Source organism: Monocercomonoides exilis (assembly GCF_001643675.1).
Source record: "Monocercomonoides exilis strain PA203 chromosome Unknown scaffold3-2548433, whole genome shotgun sequence".
NCBI classification, from domain to species: domain Eukaryota; phylum Preaxostyla; order Oxymonadida; family Polymastigidae; genus Monocercomonoides; species Monocercomonoides exilis.
In genome coordinates, this window is record NW_027150548.1 from 1,805,200 (window position 1) to 1,828,831 (window position 23,632).

The 23,632-nt window shown below is 34.7% G+C and overlaps 6 protein-coding genes across 6 annotated transcripts; 2 read left to right on the forward strand and 4 right to left on the reverse strand.

Moving 5' to 3' along the window:
- Positions 1-370: 370 nt before the first annotated feature.
- Positions 371-745, reverse strand: MONOS_11112 (uncharacterized protein; the record flags this gene model as incomplete). The annotated part of the gene is made up of 1 exon (XM_067863619.1): positions 371-745. One exon carries the CDS (start codon positions 743-745, stop codon positions 371-373), a length of 375 nt encoding a protein of 124 aa, XP_067735378.1.
- Positions 746-7,831: 7,086 nt separating this feature from the next.
- On the reverse strand, positions 7,832-8,448 carry MONOS_16983 (uncharacterized protein; the record flags this gene model as incomplete). The annotated part of the gene is made up of 2 exons (XM_067869861.1): positions 7,832-8,109; positions 8,292-8,448. 2 exons carry the CDS (start codon positions 8,446-8,448, stop codon positions 7,832-7,834), a joined length of 435 nt encoding a protein of 144 aa, XP_067735379.1.
- A 3,355-nt stretch (positions 8,449-11,803) lies between these two features.
- MONOS_11111 (uncharacterized protein) lies at positions 11,804-13,025 on the forward strand (the record flags this gene model as incomplete). The annotated part of the gene is made up of 1 exon (XM_067863618.1): positions 11,804-13,025. One exon carries the CDS (start codon positions 11,804-11,806, stop codon positions 12,902-12,904), a length of 1,101 nt encoding a protein of 366 aa, XP_067735380.1. The 3' UTR covers positions 12,905-13,025.
- Positions 13,026-18,929: 5,904 nt separating this feature from the next.
- MONOS_11110 (uncharacterized protein) lies at positions 18,930-19,505 on the forward strand (the record flags this gene model as incomplete). The annotated part of the gene is made up of 2 exons (XM_067863617.1): positions 18,930-19,054; positions 19,283-19,505. 2 exons carry the CDS (start codon positions 18,930-18,932, stop codon positions 19,503-19,505), a joined length of 348 nt encoding a protein of 115 aa, XP_067735381.1.
- A 2,287-nt stretch (positions 19,506-21,792) lies between these two features.
- MONOS_16984 (uncharacterized protein) lies at positions 21,793-21,999 on the reverse strand (the record flags this gene model as incomplete). The annotated part of the gene is made up of 1 exon (XM_067869862.1): positions 21,793-21,999. The coding sequence occupies one exon, from the start codon at positions 21,997-21,999 to the stop codon at positions 21,793-21,795; it is 207 nt and encodes a 68-aa protein (XP_067735382.1).
- A 670-nt stretch (positions 22,000-22,669) lies between these two features.
- MONOS_11109 (uncharacterized protein) lies at positions 22,670-23,129 on the reverse strand (the record flags this gene model as incomplete). Its single annotated transcript, XM_067863615.1, has 2 exons — positions 22,670-22,846; positions 22,890-23,129. The coding sequence occupies 2 exons, from the start codon at positions 23,127-23,129 to the stop codon at positions 22,670-22,672; spliced, it is 417 nt and encodes a 138-aa protein (XP_067735383.1).
- Between the last annotated feature and the right edge of the window lie 503 nt (positions 23,130-23,632).

Below are 23,632 nucleotides of genomic sequence, written 5' to 3' on the forward strand. Positions count from 1 at the left end.
CACTGTTTTGTACTCTGTCGTAAGCTAATTCGATATGCTCATTCGGTAATGAATTAATTGCTTGAAACAGTGTGAAAAACGTGATTTCTCTGTTGATTGGCATATTTCCCCCATCGTTATGTATAACAAAACACTCCAACCCGTTGACAAAAACATTAGCTAACTCGTCACTGATATTGTCATTGTCGTTATCTAATTTAACAATATTATCTATTTCATCAGATGTTTTTATATACAGTTTCAATGAGAGATCGTTCAATATATCATTAACATTTCGTGTAATTGCTAAGTCAAACGAACCTCTTACAAGCTGATAAACATTTGTCTTTGATCGATGATCCATACGCACTTTAGTGTTTATTAACACTATTTATGGTCGTTTGCCCTCATCCAATGATGCCATGATATCTACATCAAATTCATCGCAAGTGTAACATATAATCATTCTGTTGGAGTTGGCGTAAAAGTCATCGGTATTTGCATAAATGTGTAATCCCCCAGAAGCTGTCTGAACAACAACATCATCTTCGTCCAGTTTGTTTAATATCTTTGATCTAACAGATTGTTTGGCCTCGTCGTCTAACGATTTGTTAATGTCAATGTCGATAACAGTTATATTTGACACTTTGTTCACCAATACTGCTCTTCCAGTAACAACAGAGCCACTGCCTCCATCATGCTTTTGATAATTGAATAAATCAACAACGTTAGTATCAATTCTTTCATTCAATATTTTTTCTTCCATGCTAATAAGGAGTTGAACCGTTTGGCTGTTTTCACCGATTATTTCGGTTATGCTTTTGCTCATGGTTGCCAATTTTATAGAAATAAAAAAAACAAATTTTTTTTGGAACAGAATTATTTTTGAAAATACAATTTCGGGGAAAGATGATGTTGACGTTAATGTCTAACATTTACAGAAACAGTTAATTTTCACATAAAATGCACTTTACACAATTTGCCCAGTTTGCCCGTTTACCCACATTATTTATAGAATATATTTGACCCGGTGCACCCAGTGCACCCAGTGCAGGTGATAAGCTCGGAGATTTAACTCAACATTTCCACGCCACAGCATCACCCACATTATCTGCACCATCAACCCGGTGCAAGCAAAAATGTTGTTGTTGGCAATTAACTACAACATCAACGTGTCAACTGTTCTTAACAATCAACGGTACAACAAACGTGTATAGTCAGTCATATTTCATCAATTAACACATTTATCCCAATCAAGCTTGTTCAAGCAATAGCCACTAACTTTTTCCATCAACTCATCTAACAACTCATCACTTTCGATAACCTTTCTCCTCAATATCTTAATCAACTTCTTCTGTTTCTCAGTTTCATGTTCGTTGTAATACTTAGTTTCTTCTTTACGTTTTTCCTGAAACTGTTTAATTTGTTTCTGTTGAGCCTCTTTCGCTTCCTCCACAGTTGCGTATATCTTCTTTCGACCCATTTACGATAAAACAAAAAAACAAAATCAATTATTTTTATTTACGATTTCACCAACGATAACATCAATGATAACACCAACGTTCGACACATGTTCAACTCATGTATTTCATCTACGATAACACGTTCAACATTCAACTCATGTATTTCATCAACGAAAACATCAATTGTCACACAATTTCACCATTAATTTACCTACTTGAACACTTCGCAACGAAGTTGCTAAGGAGACTTCATCTCCGTTCCAGTTAATCTTTTAGCTAATTCTCCTTCCCGGAGATATGGTATATCAGCTATGGATATATCTCGATGACACCTATCAATAGACCATCTTTATAGAACATCACTGAATATTTTATCATGAGAAACCCCTAAGAGCATCAGCAATAACCCTCGATCTCTATCTCATTATCATTACCTATTCAACTTATAATACAAGATGATAACAACTACCAGATATTCATAAATAGATAATAATGATTGACCTCATCAAGATGGATCCATAGCGGGTTTACCATATCTCTCTTTTTTTACACAAAGAACAAAAAAATTTCTCCACTCATAACTTTATTTCCCCTTCTCAGATTTCAAAATAAATTCGAATTTCATCTCCTTAAACAGGCGTCGTTGAAATCAAAACATAAAGAATTGCTGCATTTTTTTATTATCAAAAAATGGACACATTTTTATTGTGCTTTTTGATATTGAAAAGTCAATAAAAAGCGCATAATTTTTCAATAGAATTCCTGAAGTGAAATATTTTGCCCCATATAGTATTGTTAAATAACAGTTTTTGATATCTGTTTCTTTGTCAACCTTGTGCATATGCTTGTCTTTCACCGCTTTTCAAGGAAACCTATGAAAAGTTGTAAAATGTTTAATTAACAAAACTGATAATACACAACAAATACCTAACAAATCTCGCACAACACAAGGAATAAATAAAACAGATAAATATAGAAAATTATAAATTATTCCAAACCAGTTCAGATTCATTGCATGCTCTTTATTGTTTATTATCAGTTTATTCCTTATAACAAAAAAAGAGAATTTAACGATTCCAAAGAAAGTGAATGCCTTCGATCACCACAGATTCTTTTTAGCCTTGAAAAAAGGAATCTCGAAAGATGCCTCACTACAGGGCGATGTAATCAATGCATATGACAAATTGGTATAAATATTTGGCAAAACTCCTTGCTTTGCTATTACGTAGTAATAAAACATCCATTTGTCTTGAAAAATAGATTGATCACAACAAATAAAATTTGAAGAATGCAAAGAAATTATCTGCTTTCTTATATCGGAGTTCATGGAAAAAAGAACAGAATTTGCATAATCGCAAAATCCGCTTTTGATTCGAGGTAATCAATCACTTGAAATTTTCTTTAGAATTGTTGATAATACTTTGGTCCTTTCATCTGAATTTTCTAAATCATCTGTTGGTAGTTGTTTACTCGATCCAAGTAAAAACAGTTCGTCAACGATATTTTCATTAGAAGAATGATTGAAAACACTTGAACTTTCTTCAGTTGATGAATTGCAATTGGCAACTTGTTGACTTTCAATTGATCCACAAGAGTTTCTTGTATTATATACAAATCGTTTCTTTGGAATGGTTGTTGATTCTGTCTTTTCATTGAATTCATCGTATTCATTTTCAGTGTCATCATCTATTATCCCTAACGTTTCAAAAATAAGCTGATTCTGTAAATCATCATTCGGCTAATCGCTTGAATCTTTTGTTGATTAATTATTTGTCACATAATTGATCAATTTGAAAAGAATTTCGTTGTTCAAAATAGAACTTGATGGTGAAAATATTGACTATGTAATATCTGGTGCTGGTGTTCGTGCAGATGAAACAGATGCAGATTCTTTTTCCTTTTTTTCTATTTTCGTTTCAAGTTGTTGAAGCGAATAATGAAATGCATTCACAGATAAAGGAGATCCGAAATTTATCTGTTGTGTTGGTAAAATAAATGTTGGTTTTTCAAATGTGGAAGAATTCTGCAATTGTTGATTTGACACAAAAATACTGTTTGCACAATTGTCCTTTGCTGTGTCTTGACGTGAAGGAATTTTCATATTCTCTTGTTGAGCACAAGAAATTGTTAAAATAGAAACAGGTGTTATCGATGATGTTGAAGAAGAAGAGCTGAGAAATGAATTTTGCGTTATTTGTGAATGTGTCTTCAGAGTGTTGACAGCAGGATGCGTTGATGAAAGAGGCGATAATTTTTCTGATGATTTGATAAATTGAGTGAATTCATCTTTAAGAGAATTAAGCTTCGATGTAAAGGAGATCACAAATGAGCTTCGATGGTAAAGTCTCACTCCAATTGGTGTTAAAGAAAAAGCCAACGCCAATTTGTTTTTTCGTTCTCCAGCAAGGAAACAATTTTGTAATCAAATCATCAAATGGTAAACACAAACAAGCTAATTTTCATCAGAAAAATTATCGAGATAAATCATTAAAAAATATTGAACAAACGTTTTAAGTGTGAGAAGAAAAACAGATCCCAGTTTCGTGTCATCGTTCTCGAGCAATAGTTGCAGTTCTCTGAAAGGAAACAGTAATATGCCACATCTGATCACATCAAAAATAGAAATACCACCAAAAAACTCAGAAATTGATGTATATTTGCAATTGACATAAGAAAAAAAAGTTGTGTCAGCAGAGCCACCTTATTTTGACAAAGCAAGAGCACGTAGGATTTGTTGGATTTTTCGTTGATGTTTTCCTGTAGCCTTTGGATATCGTAATTATGGTCTCTTTTAGTTGTCTCAAGAATTTGTTTTCGGAAAAAAAAAGGGTAATAATCAGATTGACTAAATGATTTGTGCAGTAAATAAAAAATGGTGGAGTTTGATATTCATTTTGCTGAGTTTCACAAATAGTCGTATCCTATAACAGATTTTGTTTCGCTAGCATGTGTGGTTTTTATCCATCTGAGCAAAATCTGCTGACCTCTCCATTCACATCGAGAACTTCTATCTTTATAGAATGTGCCAATTTTGTGTAATCAGCAGCTGTGAAACATGCATTGTTCAGGATTCAAAAAACTCGTTTTCCATTATCATTCGAGGGAACAACTGAAACTATTGTTAACTTTTTTCCAGCAATAACTCCTCCGTCCATCATGGCACAGACTATTGTGTTGTTGATAGCTTCATTTCGTTCTTTTCCTTTTCTCAAGTTTTCGTCTTTGATGAGCAATGATAGTTTCCTACTGGTTAAAGATGGAAAAATGGTTTCTGAAGACAAAGAAAGATTTTGTTGAGAAAGTCGAATTAACGTAGAAATGAATGTGTTAAATTCAGAAGAATAAGCAGATAAAAAAGCTATATTGCAATGGCTGATAAGATAAAAGAATTGCTAAATGAGAATATGAAAATTGGAATTAATAATCTTTTGGACTTTTTTTGGAGGTTTTGATTAAATTGGAACAAAAGGCTTTGGCTTTAAAAAAGATAACATTGAAGATTCTTTTGTTAAAAAGCATAAATGATTTTTAACACGTTCTGTGTTTTTTCTTCCAGAAAAGCCACAGTTTATTCCATGTTTGCTATTTGGACATAGTTAGTAAACATGCCCATCTTTTTTCAGTGATCCATCAGGAGAAACTGGAGGATACGCAATTCAAAAGGAATTGTTATTAACTTCGAAATGTGTTTTATCAATTTCTTCTTTTGTGTTGTTGGGGGAGAAGATAATCTTTTAAAATTATGCAAATTCTATCAAAATATTTATGATCCAAAATAAAAATTTGAAAAACAAACATTTTCCATTGTTTGTGAATTTAGTGCATATCAAAGTGACAAATGAACATCCTTTTTCTTTTTATGCATTAATTTTATCTGAAAACGCTTTTCGCTTTGCATGAAAACATTAATATTATAAATTAATGAGAATTAAAATGAAAATTAATGTTTAACAAACTTTTTGTTGAATAGATAAGCATCTTCTCAACTCGTCTGGAAATTCAAAAACAAAACCATCATCCATTTCGGACATTTTTTTTCGATTCAACACGACAGATCTTGAGATCCGAATGATCCAGACAGATCGGAACAGATCTTTGTCGAATTGATTTGTCAAAAACCCATTAAATATTTCATCCTTTGTTAAAAATAAATGTAATAGTTATTTATTATTAACAAAGGATGAAAATTATTAAACAACCAATTGTTAAAAAAATCCTTCTTTATGGTGAATGAATAAAAATATTTAAAATCAATTTTGAAATGTATTTCATGTCGGACGATTTGTCGAAACCATTTTTGTATGTCGGCTTGTCTCAAAAGCCCACAATAAATACCACAAGAGATTATTTTTTTTCGATTTTTGATCTTTTTTTATTACGTCAAAAAATAATCACCCAAATATAATCTCACTTAATTGGAGAATTATCTAGCCCTGGGTGATGTGGTTACTTCTGACGTGATATTTTCTATTTTTGACGGAAGTGACAAAAATTTCCACGTCACAATAAAAAACCAATATTTATATATATAAGTTTTTCAATAATTTAATTATCAAAAAATATTTTCTATAATTTTCCAAATCAAATTTGCCATAATATGTTTTTCTCTGACGTGATTGGCAGAATAGGAATTTGGACACGTCATTGACTTCACTGACGTCACTGACGTCACTTTCATGTTTTTTATTCGAAAAATACAAAAGAAGAAGAAGAATAGCAAAACATGTAAGCCAAATCTCAAAAATGTTTTCATTTAATTTTTCAGAATCAAACACCCATAACATATTATTGCATTTTAGCGATTTTCCAATTTTGATGAAAGAAACAAAAAAAAAATACAAAATTGAAACTAAAGATAGCACATTCCTCCCCTCCACCCAAAAGTTAATTATGAAATACATAATATGGAATAAATGTGAACAAAGTTTTCCAAGTTTATTTCTTTCATGATTTTTTTGTTAGACTTCAATCATAAGGTTGAAAATGATAAAGTCCAGAGAGAATAACAAACTCATTCCAATATTTAAGATGAAACGCAGCATCAACAATATAAGTTCAATTAATAAAGTTTATTTGAATTGAACTCGTTAAAGGATTTATACAGATACGACTAATTTTCAAACTCCATTGATGGATAAATACAACTGAAATAATCAACAATCAAGCACATTAGTTAATAGAAGATTTTGATATAGATTGACACAAAAGCAAAAATGTTTTGTAAAATTGTGATTTTGTGTAACATTGATATAATAATAAAATGTGTGAAATTTGGAACTGTCAAGCGTTTTATTAGCAAATTATCTTTTTTTGAACTTTTGTAATGATTTTCACTTATTTTATAAAAGAGATGCAATTTGAAATGTCAAAATTTGAAATTTGATTGTTTTGCTTGTTTTATAATTTGCATTTTGATTATTTAATGCTGTTAAAGCTTCTCAACATCGTTAATTTACCTAGAAAATATTTTATATTCAGACATATACACTCTTCTGGCATTGTTAAAGGTTTTCATGCTTAAAGCTAATGAAATAAAGTTGTTTAAGCTGCACAAATTTTCAGAAAATAGCTCAAAACAAGCTGCTGGAGCTATCGAATTAATGAATGGATAATTGTGTTTTTTTTCAGAATGATGTGACACAGATCATGAGCGGAAAACTTCTGAAATTGGAAAGAAGAGAAAGAAAAGTCAAAAAAAGTTTTATCGTTCCGTTTTTCTATTTATTTTATTTTGAAAACATGATATTTAATATAACTATTGCAAAAGACTTTTAGTCATATTATTTTCAGTTTGGTGTAATGACACAACAACAAGAAAAACTGAAATTAAGAGATATGAAATAAATATCATTTCATTTCATCCAATGTTCACATGTCGATCAGAAATATCCAACGATAATTCACATCAATAATAATAGTCTTTAAGTTGTAATCAAATATTTCATGAAAACTCATCATGACATCTTCTCATCTTTTTTCCTCCTTTTGTTCAGCCAAACTTCTCTCTTCATCGCTTTTCTTTTAATTTCGCTGTTGTCTTATTCTTTCTTGTTCCTCAATACATCGCAAATAATTTCGAGAATCGATAAACAAACATCAATCTGAGTGCATCCAACTTCTAATTGAACGACTCCTTCCAATATGCAATCGATGGCTCTACCTTTCATTAACCCTTCAGTTTCTATCAATCTGCCATCCGTTGCTCCATAGAATAAAACAAATCCATTCCTTCCAAATTCCTCTCTTATTATCCTTCGCTGCTCCAATTGCTACAGCTACACTGTTGATAGGCCCTGATATTTTTTGTTCCACAATGCGCATGAGTACTAGAAAGACTCCAATGCTCGCAGCCATCTCTTCGAAAGAATCTCTTTTTCTCATTATCATCATCATCTTCTTTCTTCTCTCTCTCTCTCTCTCTCTCTCTCTCTCTCTCTCTCTCTCTCTCTCTCTCTCTCTCTCTCTCTCTCTCTCTCTCTCTCTCTCTCTCTCTCTCTCTCTCTCTCTCTCTCTCTCTCTCTCTCTCTCTCTCTCTCTCTCTCTCTCTCTCTCTCTCTCTCTCTCTCTCTCTCTCTCTCTCTCATTTCCAATTCCTTTGCTGCCTCCTTCCAAAAATCAGGCTCATTCGCAGTGACTGCTTCCAATGATCCATCGCAGATAAATATAGCTAATCAAAAACTCCCAAGCTGATCGACACACACAAGCCCAGCAAGATTGATGTGCTCTGGATGATACTCCATGATTTCCGCCAGCTCCTTCAGGGATACTTCTCTTTCTGTCGTTTATTCCATATTATTTCTATTTTTTTGGAAAGAAACAAAAATTACAATCAAAAAAAATGTTTCAAACCTGAATGTAATTTATACGCCTCAAACTCAGCAAAGCCATATCCACTTCTGTTTGTGCCCCCTCCTCTTCCTCTTTCTTCAACAAAGTATTCACAAGGCAAGACACACAAATCGAAAGCAATCCAGGCGGGTAGTTTCGACTCAGAGAAACATGGCATTCGCAAAGATCAGACACCTGCTTTTCCCTCTTTCTCTTCTTTCTTCTCAGTTTCATCAGCAATCATTCTTTTTAACTCTTCAGTTCAACTCAGAAAAAATGAAAGCTACGATTAAGGATCCTCTTCATTATTTTATTATATCCACCAACCTTCAATATCACGACTGAATTTTCTGGTGAATATTTTCCTTTCTTTAATCTTTTTCTGCATTCTGTTGAGCAGCTTTGCGAAAACTGAAAAAAATTTATCCTCATTAATTAAATCCAAAACTTAAAAATGTTTTCTGTTTTTTTTTTCATCCTCATCAAAATCTTCCATCTGCGAAAACAAATTTGAAAAGTTTTTTTTTTTGAATAAATCACTATGATGAGGAATTCAAACGTATTTTCACAACAAACCGGAGAGAATTTTCGTGTTACCCGTTTATCGCAACTTGGAAAATTTGAATCCAAAAAAAAGCAAAATTTTTATCATTCTTTTTGAATGAGCTTATGTGTTAAGAAAAGCAATTGACTATCCATAAGGAATATATGCATTTTTTTCAACAATGAGAATTCAGCCTCTGCCTTTATGAATTGGGACAAACACTTGTCATCTCAAAGAAATTAACAGTTTCATTTTTCAATTATAAGAAAATGGGATTTTGTGATCTCAAATAAAAATTGAAAAAAATATATAAATAATTTCAAGTTGAATAAACTTTTATTCAAATAAGGTGAAAAAAAAATTTATTTTTATTTTTTTTTTTATTTTATTTTATTTTTTTATTTATTTATTTATTTTTTTTTAATTGAAGTGGAAAATTGGTGACGGACGTGACGAACTTTTTTCTTCACGTCACCCAGGGCAAGAATTATATTTTTCTTTTTTCGCAAAAAAATTATAAAATGAATTTTCAAATATGAAAATAAAGGTGTTGATCACAAAAAAATGGGTGATTCTTTTTGAAAAGTCACAAATGTTTAATTTTCAAATAAATCAAAAATTTCATATTTAACTCAAATTTCTGTTTCCACTAACGAATCTTTTTCAGAATGCATGAAATAGCATTATCAAATAATGGATTTCATATTTGGTAAGTTTGGGGCATATTAATAGAAATTTGAGTTAAATATAGAATTATTGATTTATTTGATAATTAAACATTTGTGACTTTTCAAAAAGAATCACCCAAATGTTTAGTCCGTCACCTGTGTCAGTTGTTGCAAAATTTCTTTCTTGTTTCACATGTCAAGTGCAAAAAACAAAAGAATCAAGTTTTAATCTGAATTCATTTATTTTTTCACAAAAATAGCCATTTTTGTTTGCTATTCAACGTTGGTCAAATTGATTAACAAGCCAGATTTTGAACTGAAAATGGATATTTATTTGTTTTTCCTCATTTGGGTGATTCTTTTTGAAAAGTCACAAATGTTTAATTTTCAAATATTTCAAAATTTTCATATTTTGCTCAAATTTTTGTTTCAGCTCACAAATCTCCTTAAGAATATTTGAAATAACATTATCCAGAAATGGATTTTATATTAGTGAAGTTTGGTGTATGTTAACAAAAATTTGAGCAAAATGTGAAATTTTTGATTTATTTGTAAATTAAACATTTGTGACTTTTCAAAAAGAATCACCCATATGTTCAAGCAATGATTCAAATTAGGGTCAACTTTTTAATGGGACTTTTTCCTTTATTGGCACATTTTATTATTTTAGCATGCCAGTCATTCAATAAAGCTTGATGAACCACAACACTAGGGCGAGGGTGTTAATAAAACAAATACATTAAATTACCGGTTTGTTTTTTAAATATTGTTTATTTTTTGTAGAGATACAGCAATTTTTTATTGATTTTGAAGTGACTTTTTTCAGCCGAGGAAGCATTTCACAAAAATAAGAAATCCATTTTTTAAAACTACTTGCATTATCCTTTTAATATTCAAAATCTTAAGTTTAACAACTTGTTTTTTCTTGATTTTTTTCACATTTCAAATTTTTATCAACATGCGAATACAGTTTTTAAAATTTCTTTGTTATTAATATTAAGTGTTAAAAAAAAAAATATGATATGAAAAATACTCACTCTGACAAAGAAGTGTGAAAAAGGTTGAACATCATAATTTTCTATATGTATCAAACAGGTGAATGGTCACAACATTGAATGATCTGAGATCAAACTTATTCTATTTTGATGTGTTTGATACATATAGAAAATTATGATGTTCAACCTTTTTCACACTTCTTTGTCAGAGTGAGTATTTTTCATATCATATTTTTTTTTTTAACACTTAATATTAATAACAAAGAAATTTTAAAAACTGTATTCGCATGTTGATAAAAATTTGAAATGTCATAATTTTTTTGAAAAGTTCCACGACTTTAATTTTGTCCCACAAAATATCAAAAAAGATCAATAAATAATGATAATTCTGTTCCCATTTTAGTTTTATAAATGTTATTTGTTGTTATTTATTTTGCTATTTTAAGAAAAACAGATAACAAATTAGTTGAAATTATATAGATTTTTAACTTTTTTTTGTAATACACTCAAGTGAGCTACTGCTTTTTAGCTATTTGCATCAAATGAGTTTCATGCTTTTATTTCCTCATTTTCATTTTATCTGTTCGCATATTCATCATGAATTTATGGATAATAACTAAATTTTAAATAATATTTTTGTTGAAAGGTATAGAAAATTATGTTCGCTTGAATTCTGGAATTTTTAATAAAATATTGTCAATTATGAATAATTTATCAAAACAATACTCGTGGCGTTTGAAAAGTATTCAAAAAGGAGTTGACAAGAACCAATAATAAATATAATTCTAGAAAATTGTGGAATGAAGAATTATTTTTCAAAATAAATCACCATTTGCTCCAAACTCAAAAAAACAAATTTTTCTCAAATATAGATTCAAACAGTTTGTGCCATTCAAGTATCTTTCATCTCAATATGTGCCTTTCTCTTCTCCCTTCCATTTTATATTGACACATTATGTAAAAATATCCTGTAATAATCCTCTCAAATAGCATGAAAAAAGTAGGTTTTTTCGGCTGGTCAACCATTCTGATACGAATGAAAATGATGTGTTTGTGTCACCTGTGGAGCTGCCGGCAGACGTGGTGGTGTATCTGAAAAAGCTTCTTGTAGCCGGGGCAGCGCAGCAGTCGTCTCTTCGCTCAGCACCTTCTTCTTCCTCGTCTTCTTCAACAGGAGCAGCACGCCGATCAACTTCGTTATTCCGGAGGCGGAGAAGCGAAGAGAATAAATCTTCAGAGAATGAGCAGCCATCATCTTCATCAGCGCCTGCGATTGACCCTTCGGATGCGTCGGCTGTGGCTGCGTCATACACGTCGGCAGGAGCGATGGACGATATCGAGAGGCGGCTGCGGATTGTGGTACCAGAGGCGGCTGGGGTGTATGGGCGGCACATGCCGCTGTCGCTGCAGCTGCTGCTGTCGCCGCGGGCGCTGCAGACGCTGCGGGGATATGTTGTGGCTCGGCGGGCGGTGCTGTATGGGGGTGTTGTGTGTGCACACGATGTGGCGCTTTCAGCGATGCTTTCGGTTCCGCTGGTGGCACCGCTTCCTTCGCTTGCAGCGTCGGTGGGCACGAAGTCGGGGAGCAAGCGGATCTTTGCAGCGGCAGATGTGAATGCATTCCCGTCGATCTACGATCTGTTTGACCCGTCGCTGCTGCCGTCGGCGATAGCGCGGCTGGTGTCGCGATCGCCGCAGTCGAGGCGTGTGGTGGTGAAGCTGGACGACGAAGTGATGGGGCGAGGGATTGCAGTGTGTGAAGTGGGGGAGATTGTGGAGAAAGGGTTGGATGCTGCGGGGCTGAGGATGGAGGATGTGGTTCTGTCACCAGCAGCGATTGCACTGGCTGTGCTGGAGGAGCGGGAAGAAGTAGAGGAAGGAGAAAGGGGATGCAAAGAGGGAGACAAAGAGGGAGAAGAAAAGGGAGAAGAAGATGGAGGCAAAGATGGAGGGAAAGAGGGAGGTGATGGGAATGAGGAGAAATGTGGGTATCCGACAGCTCACAGAGAGTTTGTGGAGAGAATCAAAGAGAACCGGGGGAAGCTGGAAGAAGCGATGGCGCCTTTGATTGTGGAGGCGCTTGGGCTGAGTGGGCTGAGGTTTGTGAAGGCAGAGGCTGAGGTGGGCGCATACAAGCAGCATTCAGTTGAACCAGAAGTGTGCAGTTCTTCTCCATCCAATGGCATCCAACAGGAGAACAGGAGAGCAGAAGAGGAAGCAACAGATGGGTCTTTTGACATAACTTCAGATGGAAGAGAAGAAAATGTGGGGAAAGATGAGGAACAGGTGGAAATGTCTGTGAATGGATTGGGGATGAATGAGGAGCAAGGAAAAGAGGGTGGTTCGAATGATTTGGAGAAGGAAGAGGAAGAGGAAGAGGATGAAAAGGATGAAGAGGATGAAGATGATGAAAAGGAGAAAGTTTGAGGAATAGGTGGAAATATCAGTTGATTATTTGACAATAATAAAGGAAAAAAATTAATCCGATGAAAAAGAAAGGTTAAACAGTCGTTTGATTAATGAGGAGTGATAAGATGAAGAAGACGAAGAGGAGGAAAATGGAAGGAAAATTGAGTGCAAATAGAAGATCGGAGTGTCGTGGTTGTTCTATTAGGTTGAGAAATTACGAGAAGTGTCTTTAACTTAAAAGGCAATCAACAAATGATGCTTGTGATCATTGCAGACGGGCAGACTTTGGATGCGCTGGGAGAGCTGAACATGCCACTGACCATAAACTGTGTCAAGATGAAATGAAATGGAAAAAATACAGCTGAGGAGCAAAGCCAAAGAGGAATCTGTCTTTGGAGCATTGCGAGATCCTCATGCAGCATGGGACAGATAAGAAGCAGGGATGAAGCAGGCGATTTCCGAAGACTTTGTGGTTAAGTTTTTCGCACATGTTGAGTGAATTGAGCACAAAGCGGAGAAGAACGAGTTTGTGTGTAGTATCATTATCAGTCAGGATGAGTGGATCCACCTTGCGAATGCGCATTCATTGATGAAGCAGCGACTACTGTTTTGTGGAGTGACAGCTTCGTTTGATATTGCATGTGGATGATTCAGTGAAAGTGAAGTTCACAACGGAGAAGGGAATTGAAGCTGCACGGCAGAGCAGAGAAGGAGTAGAAGCAGGTAATGCGAAGGAGATTCTGAGCAATTGTTCAACGATGCTGTTAGGGCATGCGTTTGAAGATGTGCCTGATGGATAGTCTAATGCGGATACTCAGCTGATATAACTGTGTGAGTGAATGGAGGCAGAGGTGCAGAAGGAGGGAAGGTGGGTTTATTCAACACGTCAGACAAGAGGCTCGGGACAGAAGAGGAGTTTATTTAGAGAAGACAGTCGAATGCTGTGCATATGAAAAGCGAATACGGCTGTGATGCTTCTTACACCATTTCTAACCGACCACGCTTTCTCAGCGGTGTTCCGATGGATGCTTCTATGGCATTGAAAATGAAAGCAGAGGATCTTTGTTTCTAATTCTTCTTTTCCTTCTTCTTCCACTTCTTCTTCTTCTTTTTTTTTTTTTCTGCTGCTGCTGCTTCCACGGCAAGTTCCACTTTTTGCAGAAATGAGGAAAAGACAACACAAGTTGCGAAGTTCCAGCTAGTGGAGCTAACGATGGAACGTCGAAAGAATAAATTTCAACGCTTGGCGTTTTTTCTATATGCTCTGAGTGAGCAACGCCGTTTCTTCCTGGTTTATACGCTGTATCTGTTTGGGTGAAAAGGAGATGAGGCGGATAGGGATGCATATGAGTATATGACGGTTGTTCCATTTGAGTCCGAGCATGCGATAAAGCGAGCTAATTATTTAATTGAAGCGGCGTTTGCAGAAATGTTAACAGATGTTTGTGTGTGACAGGCTAGTGTGGAGATAATGATTGAGATAATCTGAAAAAAGGGTAATTCTTCGAATTGGAGCAAGGATACAATAACAGTGCTGTTTGTGAGTGTGAAGGAGGAAGTTGTTGAAAAGAAAGAAGGAGAAGGAGAAGGAGAAATAGAAGAAGAAGATAGATGAGAAGAAGAGGAAGAAGAAAAAGAAGATGAAAGAAAGAAGATGAGCTTAAATAGAATCATTTCAAAGTCTGCTGTTATCATTGCAGAGCTAAATGATTAGCTGGCATCGGGGACTATCAAACCACTTTGTTCATCATTTCTTCGAATTTCATGCTTTCGATCAGCAAAGGCCAATTCATCGCTCATCATAATCATTCCACACACAACAACTTTCTTTTCTGTTGTTAATCTTGTTAGGGAGTTCTTCATTGTCAAACAAGGAAATCGGACGATTCCACAATGCGAGTGATCGGATGCTTCGATATTGCTCAGAAATATTTCTTCTGGAGTGTGAAGGAGAAAGATACACAGAGGAATGACCACACTCGTATTTCCATTGTCATATCCTCGAACTTTCTCAAGAGAATCCAAAGAGGCTTCCACACATGTGATGTTTTCTGATTTTGCTGTTTCTTCTAGATTGGGTGAAAAGATGAAGATATCGCTTCCCCACTTGGCTGTGTTTGTTCCAAATGAAGAGGAGATTAGGAATTCTGGTTTTTCATTCAATAATCGAAGAAAAATTCCTCCCTTAAATCCATATGACGCAGAGCAAGAGCACCCATCGAAAGATTCACCTTTCACTTTCACTTCGTTTTTATTCCCAACACATAGAATCATCAACACTCAGTTAGCTGATGTTCTGCTTCCACATCCTGTTAATGAACAAGTATTGAGATCTTTATCTTATATGCCATTTAAGAAATAAATGTTAATTATCAACTGCGATCTTTTCAATAAAAATGTATGATTAAATTTTAAATAAAAATTAAAAATTTTTTGTTTAAATATAATACTAACCACTAAATTTATCAAATTTTCAAATGCGTTTAATGTGTGTGTTCAATTTTCGCATTTACGTTAAGTTCAGGCTCATAATGCAAATGAAAAACTCTATTCAAATGAAAATTAGAATTAACATTGAAAATCAAGTTTATCAAAAAATAGAATCAAAACACACCTTGGACATTTCATTTATAAATAATTGCAAAGAAGTTCAATCAAGTGATACTCTTTTTCATGGAAAAACTGATAAATTTTGATCAAAAATTTTATATATAATTTTTTATCAAACAGTATTTTTTCTCATAAAGAAGTTTGTTATGAACCAACAAACATTATTGCAAAACAAGCATTTTTTCATGAGAATAATGGAAACGGAATGAAAAATATTTAATGACGATGGGTCAAATTTTTGATCTGATGTCACTTTTCAAAAAAATATAGACAAATGTGAAAAAAATCAAGAAAAAACAAGTTGTTAAACTTAAGATTTTGAATATTAAAAGGATAATGCAAGTAGTTTTAAAAAATGGATTTCTTATTTTTGTGAAATGCTTCCTCGGCTGAAAAAAGTCACTTCAAAATCAATAAAAAATTGCTGTATCTCTACAAAAAATAAACAATATTTAAAAAACAAACCGGTAATTTAATGTATTTGTTTTATAAACACCCTCGCCCTAGTGTTGTGGTTCATCAAGCTTTATTGAATGACTGGCATGCAAAAACAAAAAAAAGTGCCAATAAAGGAAAAAGTCCCATTAAAAAGTTGGGCAAGTTACAAGTATATGGACCATCGATAAAAATTTTTTAATATATTTTTAAAGATACAAAATGGAATATTAATTTATTTAAAATAAGTTATTTTTATCGAAAAAGTGTTTTTAACAACTTTTCATTTTTCATATGATTTATCCCATAACATTTTCTTGTTTTTACAGGTTTGAAAATTTTGTTTATTTTACGAAATAAACTCTCTTCGAACTTATATGTTGTTATATTATAATTAAAATCGATAATACTTATTATTGCTCAAACCATGGAAGCGAGTATCTGCTCTGCTTGAAAATTGCTCTATTCAGATACATCGAGCAGTTTTGGTTAATGACCGAGAAATATGCAACAGTTGCATTTATTCCTTGAGAAATGCAACAGAAAGGAGAGTTGTGAAACCTGATGGCTTGTTGAAAGGAATGGTTGTTGGTTGTTTCGAAGGAGATTTGGCAGCCAACATTTAATCACGATTTGATGTGGAGTTGTTTGCTTTTTATTTTTGAATATTATAGAAAAGCTGAAAGAAAATTTGAAAGAAGAAAAGGAAGAAGAGAAAAGAAAAGTTTTGAAAAAGGAAGCATTTGAAAAAATGGAAGAAGAAGGATACAAAGATGACGTCACAAGATTTTGTGAATAGTTTAATTTACCAAGTTAAGAATATTACTCAGATTATACATTATTTGAGGATATTTTCGATAATTTTGAAAAATATTTTTGAATATGATATGAATTTCAGCTTTGAAACCCAATAATAAGAAGTATTGCAAAATAACAAACCAGTTTTAGAATTCCATTATTATTTTGTAATGAAAATTTTAGATTTGAAAGTCCAGAAGTTTTTTATTAAATAAGTTTAATGAATAAAAGATAAATTTTTGTTAAATTGTAATTTTTTCTTTTCGCAACGAACGAAGAAAAATTAAACTTGCTTGATTCTTTTCCTGACAATTTTTTTATATTTTTAATTTCAAATAATTTTCTTCTTTTCAAATGTTCATTTTTATTGAAAATTCTTGGTATTATCACAGTATATACTTTCATCTATTTTGTATATCATTTTTTCTTGTTTTCTCGAGTGAATGTGTGTTCTTCACAAAAAATAATAAAAAGAAAATATAAAAAGATGAAGTTAATATGGGGCAAAATTTTCTTTTTCCAAATTTTGTTCCACCCGTAATTTCGACAATAATTTCTACAAAAAATTTAATTATTCACTGAACAGTTTTAAAAATGGCTAAATTTTTTTGAAAAGTGACATCAGATCAAAAATATGACCCATGGAAGTTAATTTTCAAACACTCCATTTCCATTATTCATATAATAATATTGAATTTTCACAGTGATGTTTGTTGGTTCATGACAAACTTCTTTATGAGAAGAAATACTCTTTCACAAAAAATTATATATCAAATTTTTTGATCAAAATTCAAATATCAGTTTTTCCATGAAAAAGTGTTTCACATAATTTAACCATTTTGCAATTGTTTATTAATGAAATGCGCAAGGTATGTTTCGATTTTTATTCCAATTCAACTTGATTTTTAATGTTAATTCAAAATTTCATTTGAATAGCATTTTTCTTTTGCTTTATGAGCCTGAACTCAACATGATTGCGAAGATAGAACACACATAAACGATGCAACTGTTAATCGGATAAGTTTAGTGGTTTCCATTTAATGTTAACAAATAAATTTAATTTTAAATAGATTATTTAATCATGCTTTTTTTATTGAATAGTTTGCAGTTGAGAATCAACATTTGTTTTTTCAATGGCACAATAGACAAAGATCTGAATTCGAGAGAATGTTCAGGGTGTGGAAGCACAACATTGGCTGAAGGAGGATCGATGATGTTGTGAGTTGGGAATGAAAATGAAGTGAAAGTGAAAGGCGGGACCATTAATGAGTGTTATTGCTCAGCATTGTATGGACTAGGGGGAGGCATCCTCCTTCGATTGATGGAAGACAATCCCAATTTCCAGATTTCTTCCTCTTTTGGCGCAAACACAGCCAAGTGGGGAAGTGATATCTTTGTAATCTCTCCCAATTTGGCAGAAACAGCAAAATCGAAAAATATCTTATGTGTTTCAGATTCATTTGATTCTGTTGACAAAGTGAGAGGATATGACAATAAAAACAACAGTGTGGTCATTCCTCTGTGTATCTTTCTCCTTCACACTCCAGAAGAAATATTTCTGAGCAATATCGAAGCATCCGATCACTCGCATTGTGGAATCGTCCGATTTCCTTGTTTGACAATGAAGAACTCCCTAACAAGATTAACAACAGAAAAGAAAGTTGTTGTGTGTGGAATGATTTTGATGAGCGATGAATTGGCCTTCTCTGATCAAAAGCATGAATCAGAAGAATGACGATCAAAGCGGTTTGACAGTTTCTGATTCGAGTGCAACATCCAATTCAGCGATGTTAACAACAAGCGTTGAAACAAAATTATCAAATCTCATCTTCTCTCTTCCATCATCCCTTTTTCTTCGCTCCATTTTCATTCTCTCATCATCATTAACTTCTCCTTCTTCTCCTTCTTCTTCTTCTTCTCTTCTTCTTCTTCTTCTTCTTCTCCTCCTCCTCCTTCTTCTTCTTCTTCTTCTTCTTCTTCTTCTTCTCATTCTTCTTCTTCTTCTTCTTCTTCTTCTTCTCCTTCTTCTCAATCTTCTCAATCTTCTTCTCTTTCCCCTTCTTCTCCTTCCTCTCTTCCTTCTTCTTCTTCTTCTTCTTCTTCTTCTCCTCCTCCTCCTCCTCCTCCTTCTTCTTCTTCTTCTTCTTCTTCTCCAATTTCTTCTTCAACTACAACCATTCCATTTGATTTGACTAGAGCAATGAACATAGAAAACGAAAATGTTGGACACGATGCTGATAGCATGCTTCTTGACTGTGTGAGTGATTTCGAAGTGGATGATGAAGATAATGATAATGATGACGAGGATGAAATAGAAGGGATGAGGTGTCAGAAATATTATGAGAGTTTTGACGATGGATCAGAAGCAAATGAAAGAGAAGAATCTGGAACACAATCATCAACTCATCTTCTGAGAGCACATGAAAGGGAATCTTCATCACGCCCCAATGCTAATTAAACTTCTGTAACTTCTTCTTCTTCTTCTTCTTCTTCTTCTTCTTCTGCTTCTGCTTCTGCTTCAAATTCAAATTCAAATTCAAATTCAAATTCAAGCAATCCTTCTTCGAGCAATCTTTTCCAACTACTTGGCTCAACTGATTCTGCAACTTCTCAAACTGGAAGCCAACCTCAAGCACAGCCTTCCATGCTTCATCCTCCATTTATGCAATTTTCACCTATCAGCCAGCAGCAGGGGCAGTGGGTTCCGCAGAGCCGTGCTTTTGCAGAAGAGGAATTAGACGCTAGAATCATTTTCATTGAGCTTTTAAAGGAATAAATTTTTTGAATTTTTTAATCGTTTAACAATGCATGATATAATTTAGATTATTGACGAGCTTTGCCCATATGAATTTTCTCGTGAAGAAGCAAAACCGGCTGTGCGTGAGGTGGGAACAGATATGGACACAGTTCTTCCTTGGATCACTAAGAAACATTTTTCGAATCAATAGGATTTTTTTATTTGTTTTTGTTCGTTCTTGTGGGTGAATTTAACACTTTGTTTTTTTGAATATGCCATGAATTTATTGACTTATTGTGTTTTTACAAATTTGATAAAAATTTGACGCGGAATATTTTTACAGTTTATTTTTTAAAATTTTTTATTTATTTCTTTAATGGAGGACTTTGTATTTACAGAAAGTTTATCATCGTTTTTAGAAACAAAGTTTTATAGAGATAACATTGAATTTGCAAAAGCAAAGTGTGAATTTTCAAATAATTCTTTGGTGATAAAAAAATTATTTGGCAGCCCCAATTATCTTGATGTCATTTGGAAAAATCTTTCTTGAAACAGAGGCATTGCAGAATTTGTTCATGCTATGATCAGCGTTAACGTTATAATTAAAATTTGCTCCGGATTAAAACAGAATCTGAAACAGAATTTCTTAATCAACAGCTTTGCCAGAGATGTTATTTAATTCTTTACAGATGTCTGATTGTACTTGGAGCTGAACTGCAATCGCAAAATATTGAATTTCGTCAGGTATTGTTTTGCTTGAGCTTCTTTTTTTAATCGTTTACAGCTTTTTCAATTTGTTATTTTCTCGGTTGCCTTTTCGTTCAAACTTATGAATGGAAATATGAAATGATTGCCTGTGATGGCTTTAAAAAGAATAAAAAGTCTGAATTTACAGTCAGGCGTCCAAGTCAAAGAGCAAAAGAAGATGAACGAGCTGGCGAATGGGGAAAGAAAAAGGGGGAGTTGCTGAATCAGATCACAAATAGAATCGGGGGCAATGAAGATACCGATGATTCTTTTGTTCGCTGGAAATTGTTTGATGTGGTTGTATCAACTCTATTTCAGCTTCTTGAGTGGAAATGGAATACATCGGTTTGTTTCAAGCTATTTTCTTGTATTGATATTGTTCAAAGAAATCCCCTTTTTGTGTATTGCTTTTGATTGAAAATGACAAAATATTATTCCACTCGCAAATAGATAGTTGATCATTTCAGTCACAAAGCTCGTCTTCGACTCATCTTCTACTGAAATATCTGATTAGACAACTTCTTGAATCATCTTCTTTTCACACAGACACCGAGGTTCGGATTATTCGAATGATATTGACATACAACAGACGAATCATTCATCCTCTTCTTTCGAATCCTTCTTCTTCCTCTTCATCTTCTTCCTCTTCATCTTCTTCCTCTTCATCTTCTTCCTCTTCTTCTTCTTCTTCTCCTTCTTCTCCTTCGCAAACACAGAAATTGATGCTGCTTTCAATGCATTATGGTCATCAAACATGTTTTTATGCAGTTGGATGATCGAATCTTTAACTGGAGAATATTCTTTGATAAAAGGAGAGAAGAAGAAGAAGTAGAAGCAGAAGATAAGTCAATGCGATGGAAAGAAGGGGATGTGTTGGGAATGAGAGGAGGGAGATTAGCAGAAGGGAGAAGAAGAATAGTTTGAGGATGAGAAGAAGAGGAAGAAGAAGAAGAGGAAGAAGAAGAAGAGGAAGAGGAAACAAATGAATGAGAAGAAGAAGAAGAAGAAGAAGAAGAAGGAAAAGAAAAAAAAAAGAAGAATTTGATGGGAAAGAAGCAGTCAGAGAAGAAGAAATAAAAGAAGGAGGAAGAGAAGAAGAAGAAGAAGAAGATTCAATGGAATTGGAAGAAGAAGAAGAAAGATGAGAAGAAGAAACAAAGTTGTAATCCACATCCTCTGCTGCCATATTCAATGCTATGGAAGCATCCATTTGAACAATCGCTGAGAAAGCATGGTCAGTTTGAAATAGCGTACGAAGCATCACTGCCGCATTCCCCTATCGTCTGTTCAGCATTTGACTGTCTTATCTGAATAAACAACTCTTCGACACCGAGCCTATTGTCTGACGTGTTGAATGACATGACACTTCTCCTTCTGCACCTCTGCCTCCATTCACTCACCTAGCCAAGTCAGCTGTGTGTCCGCATCAGACGCCACATCAAGCACACTCTCAAACGTATGCACTGACAGCATCGCTGAACAATTGCTTAGAATCTTTTTCGCATTACCTGCTGCTCCTTCTCTGTTCCGACATACAACCTCAATTTCCTTCTCCGTTGTAAACTTCACTTTCTCCGAGTCATCTGTTCTCCATCACAACCGATACTGTCCTTCCACAGCACAGTGGCTGCGGCTGCATCACAATGTGTACATTTGCAAGTCGGATCCACTCATCCTGGCAGATAAAGATACCACACACATATTCGTTCTCCTCTGCTTTGTGCTCGAACCACTCAACAAGTTCGAAAAACATAACCGCCAAGTCTTCCACACCGACCTGCTTCATCCCTGCTTCACTCTCTGTCCCATTCAACACGAGGATCTCGCATGGCCCCAGAACCAGATTCCTCTTTGGCTTTGTTCCTCAGCTGTATCTCCACCATTTCACCTGCATCTTAGCACGGCTTCATGACAGCTGCATGTTCAGCTCGCCAAGCACATCAAAAGTCTGCCAGTTTTTTATGAGCACACGCATCATTCGCTGATTGCCTTTTTGTGTCAGGGCACTGCTCGTCAGCCCTCAACCAGATTGAACAACCACGGCACTCCAATATTCTATCTGCACTCAATTTTTCCTCACTCTTCCTCCTCAACCTCTTCTTCTTTTTATCACTCCGTATAAATCAAACAACATTTTCCCCTTGCTTCTTCATAGGATTTGTCTTTTTCCTCATTTATTAACAAATCATTCGCTCATTTTTTTATAACAGCTTCACAGAAATAATCATTTCAATAAAACTTTTCGTTGCAGAAATAATCAAATACTCATCTGCTTCTCCTGCTGAATCGTTCTCCTTCCTCCACTTGTTTTCGCTCCTCAAGCTCCAACAGTGCAATCGCTGCTGGTGACAGAACCACATCCTCCATCCTCAGCCCCGCTGCCGACAGCCCCTTCTCCACAATCTCCCCCACTTCACACACTGCAATCCCTCGCCCCATCACTTCGTCGTCCAGCGTCACTCACACGCCTCGACTGCAGCTATATCCAACGGCAGCAGCGACGGGTCAAACAGATCGTAGATCGACGGGAACGCATTCACATTTGCTGCTGCAAAGATCCGCTTGCTCCCCGACTTCGTTCCTACTAATGCTGCAAGCGACGGAAGCGGCGTCACCAGCGCAACAGAAAGCATCTCCGAAAGTTCCATACCGTAAGCACACACAACGTCTCCGTACAAACAGCACTGCACACCGCGCCTCAGCATAACCTCGTGGAGCTCGTTGTAACCGCAGTGATGGTTTCTTGTGATTTGCATACACACCAGTTGCCTCTGGCATCACAATCCACAGACGCCTCTCGATATCGTCCGTCACTGCTGCAGATGTGAATAACACCGTCACAGCCGACGTATCCGAATGGTCAATCGCAGGCGCTGCTGCTGATGGTGATGACTGCCCGACCCATTCCGCCTTCATCTATTCGTTTCCCTGCCATTGGAATGGCGGATGTTACCTACATGCTGTTCAAGTTGAAGATGGCGAAGAAGACGAAAGTGCTGAGAGAAGAGACGACTGCTGCGCTGCCCCGGCCACAAGGAGCTTGATGAGATATATCCCATCACGTCAGCCAGAATTTTTACCAGAAGCACTTACAGCATCCACATTCGTATCATAATGATGGATGAGTCGAGAAAACCAGATTTTATCGTACAATTTGAAAAGATTAAAGCAGTAAACCTTTCGTGATGCGTTTATTCAAAATGGAATGGAGAAGAAAAAGGCACATAACGAGATGAAAACTATTTGTTTGATACTATCTTTTTAAATCCATATATGAGATCAAATTGTTATTTAAAGTTTGCAACAAATGGAGATTTATTTTGAAAAATTAAATCTCATTCCACAATTTTCTTAAATAACATTAATAATTGCTTTATGTCACCTCCTTTTTGATATTATTCTAACGCAACGAGTATTGT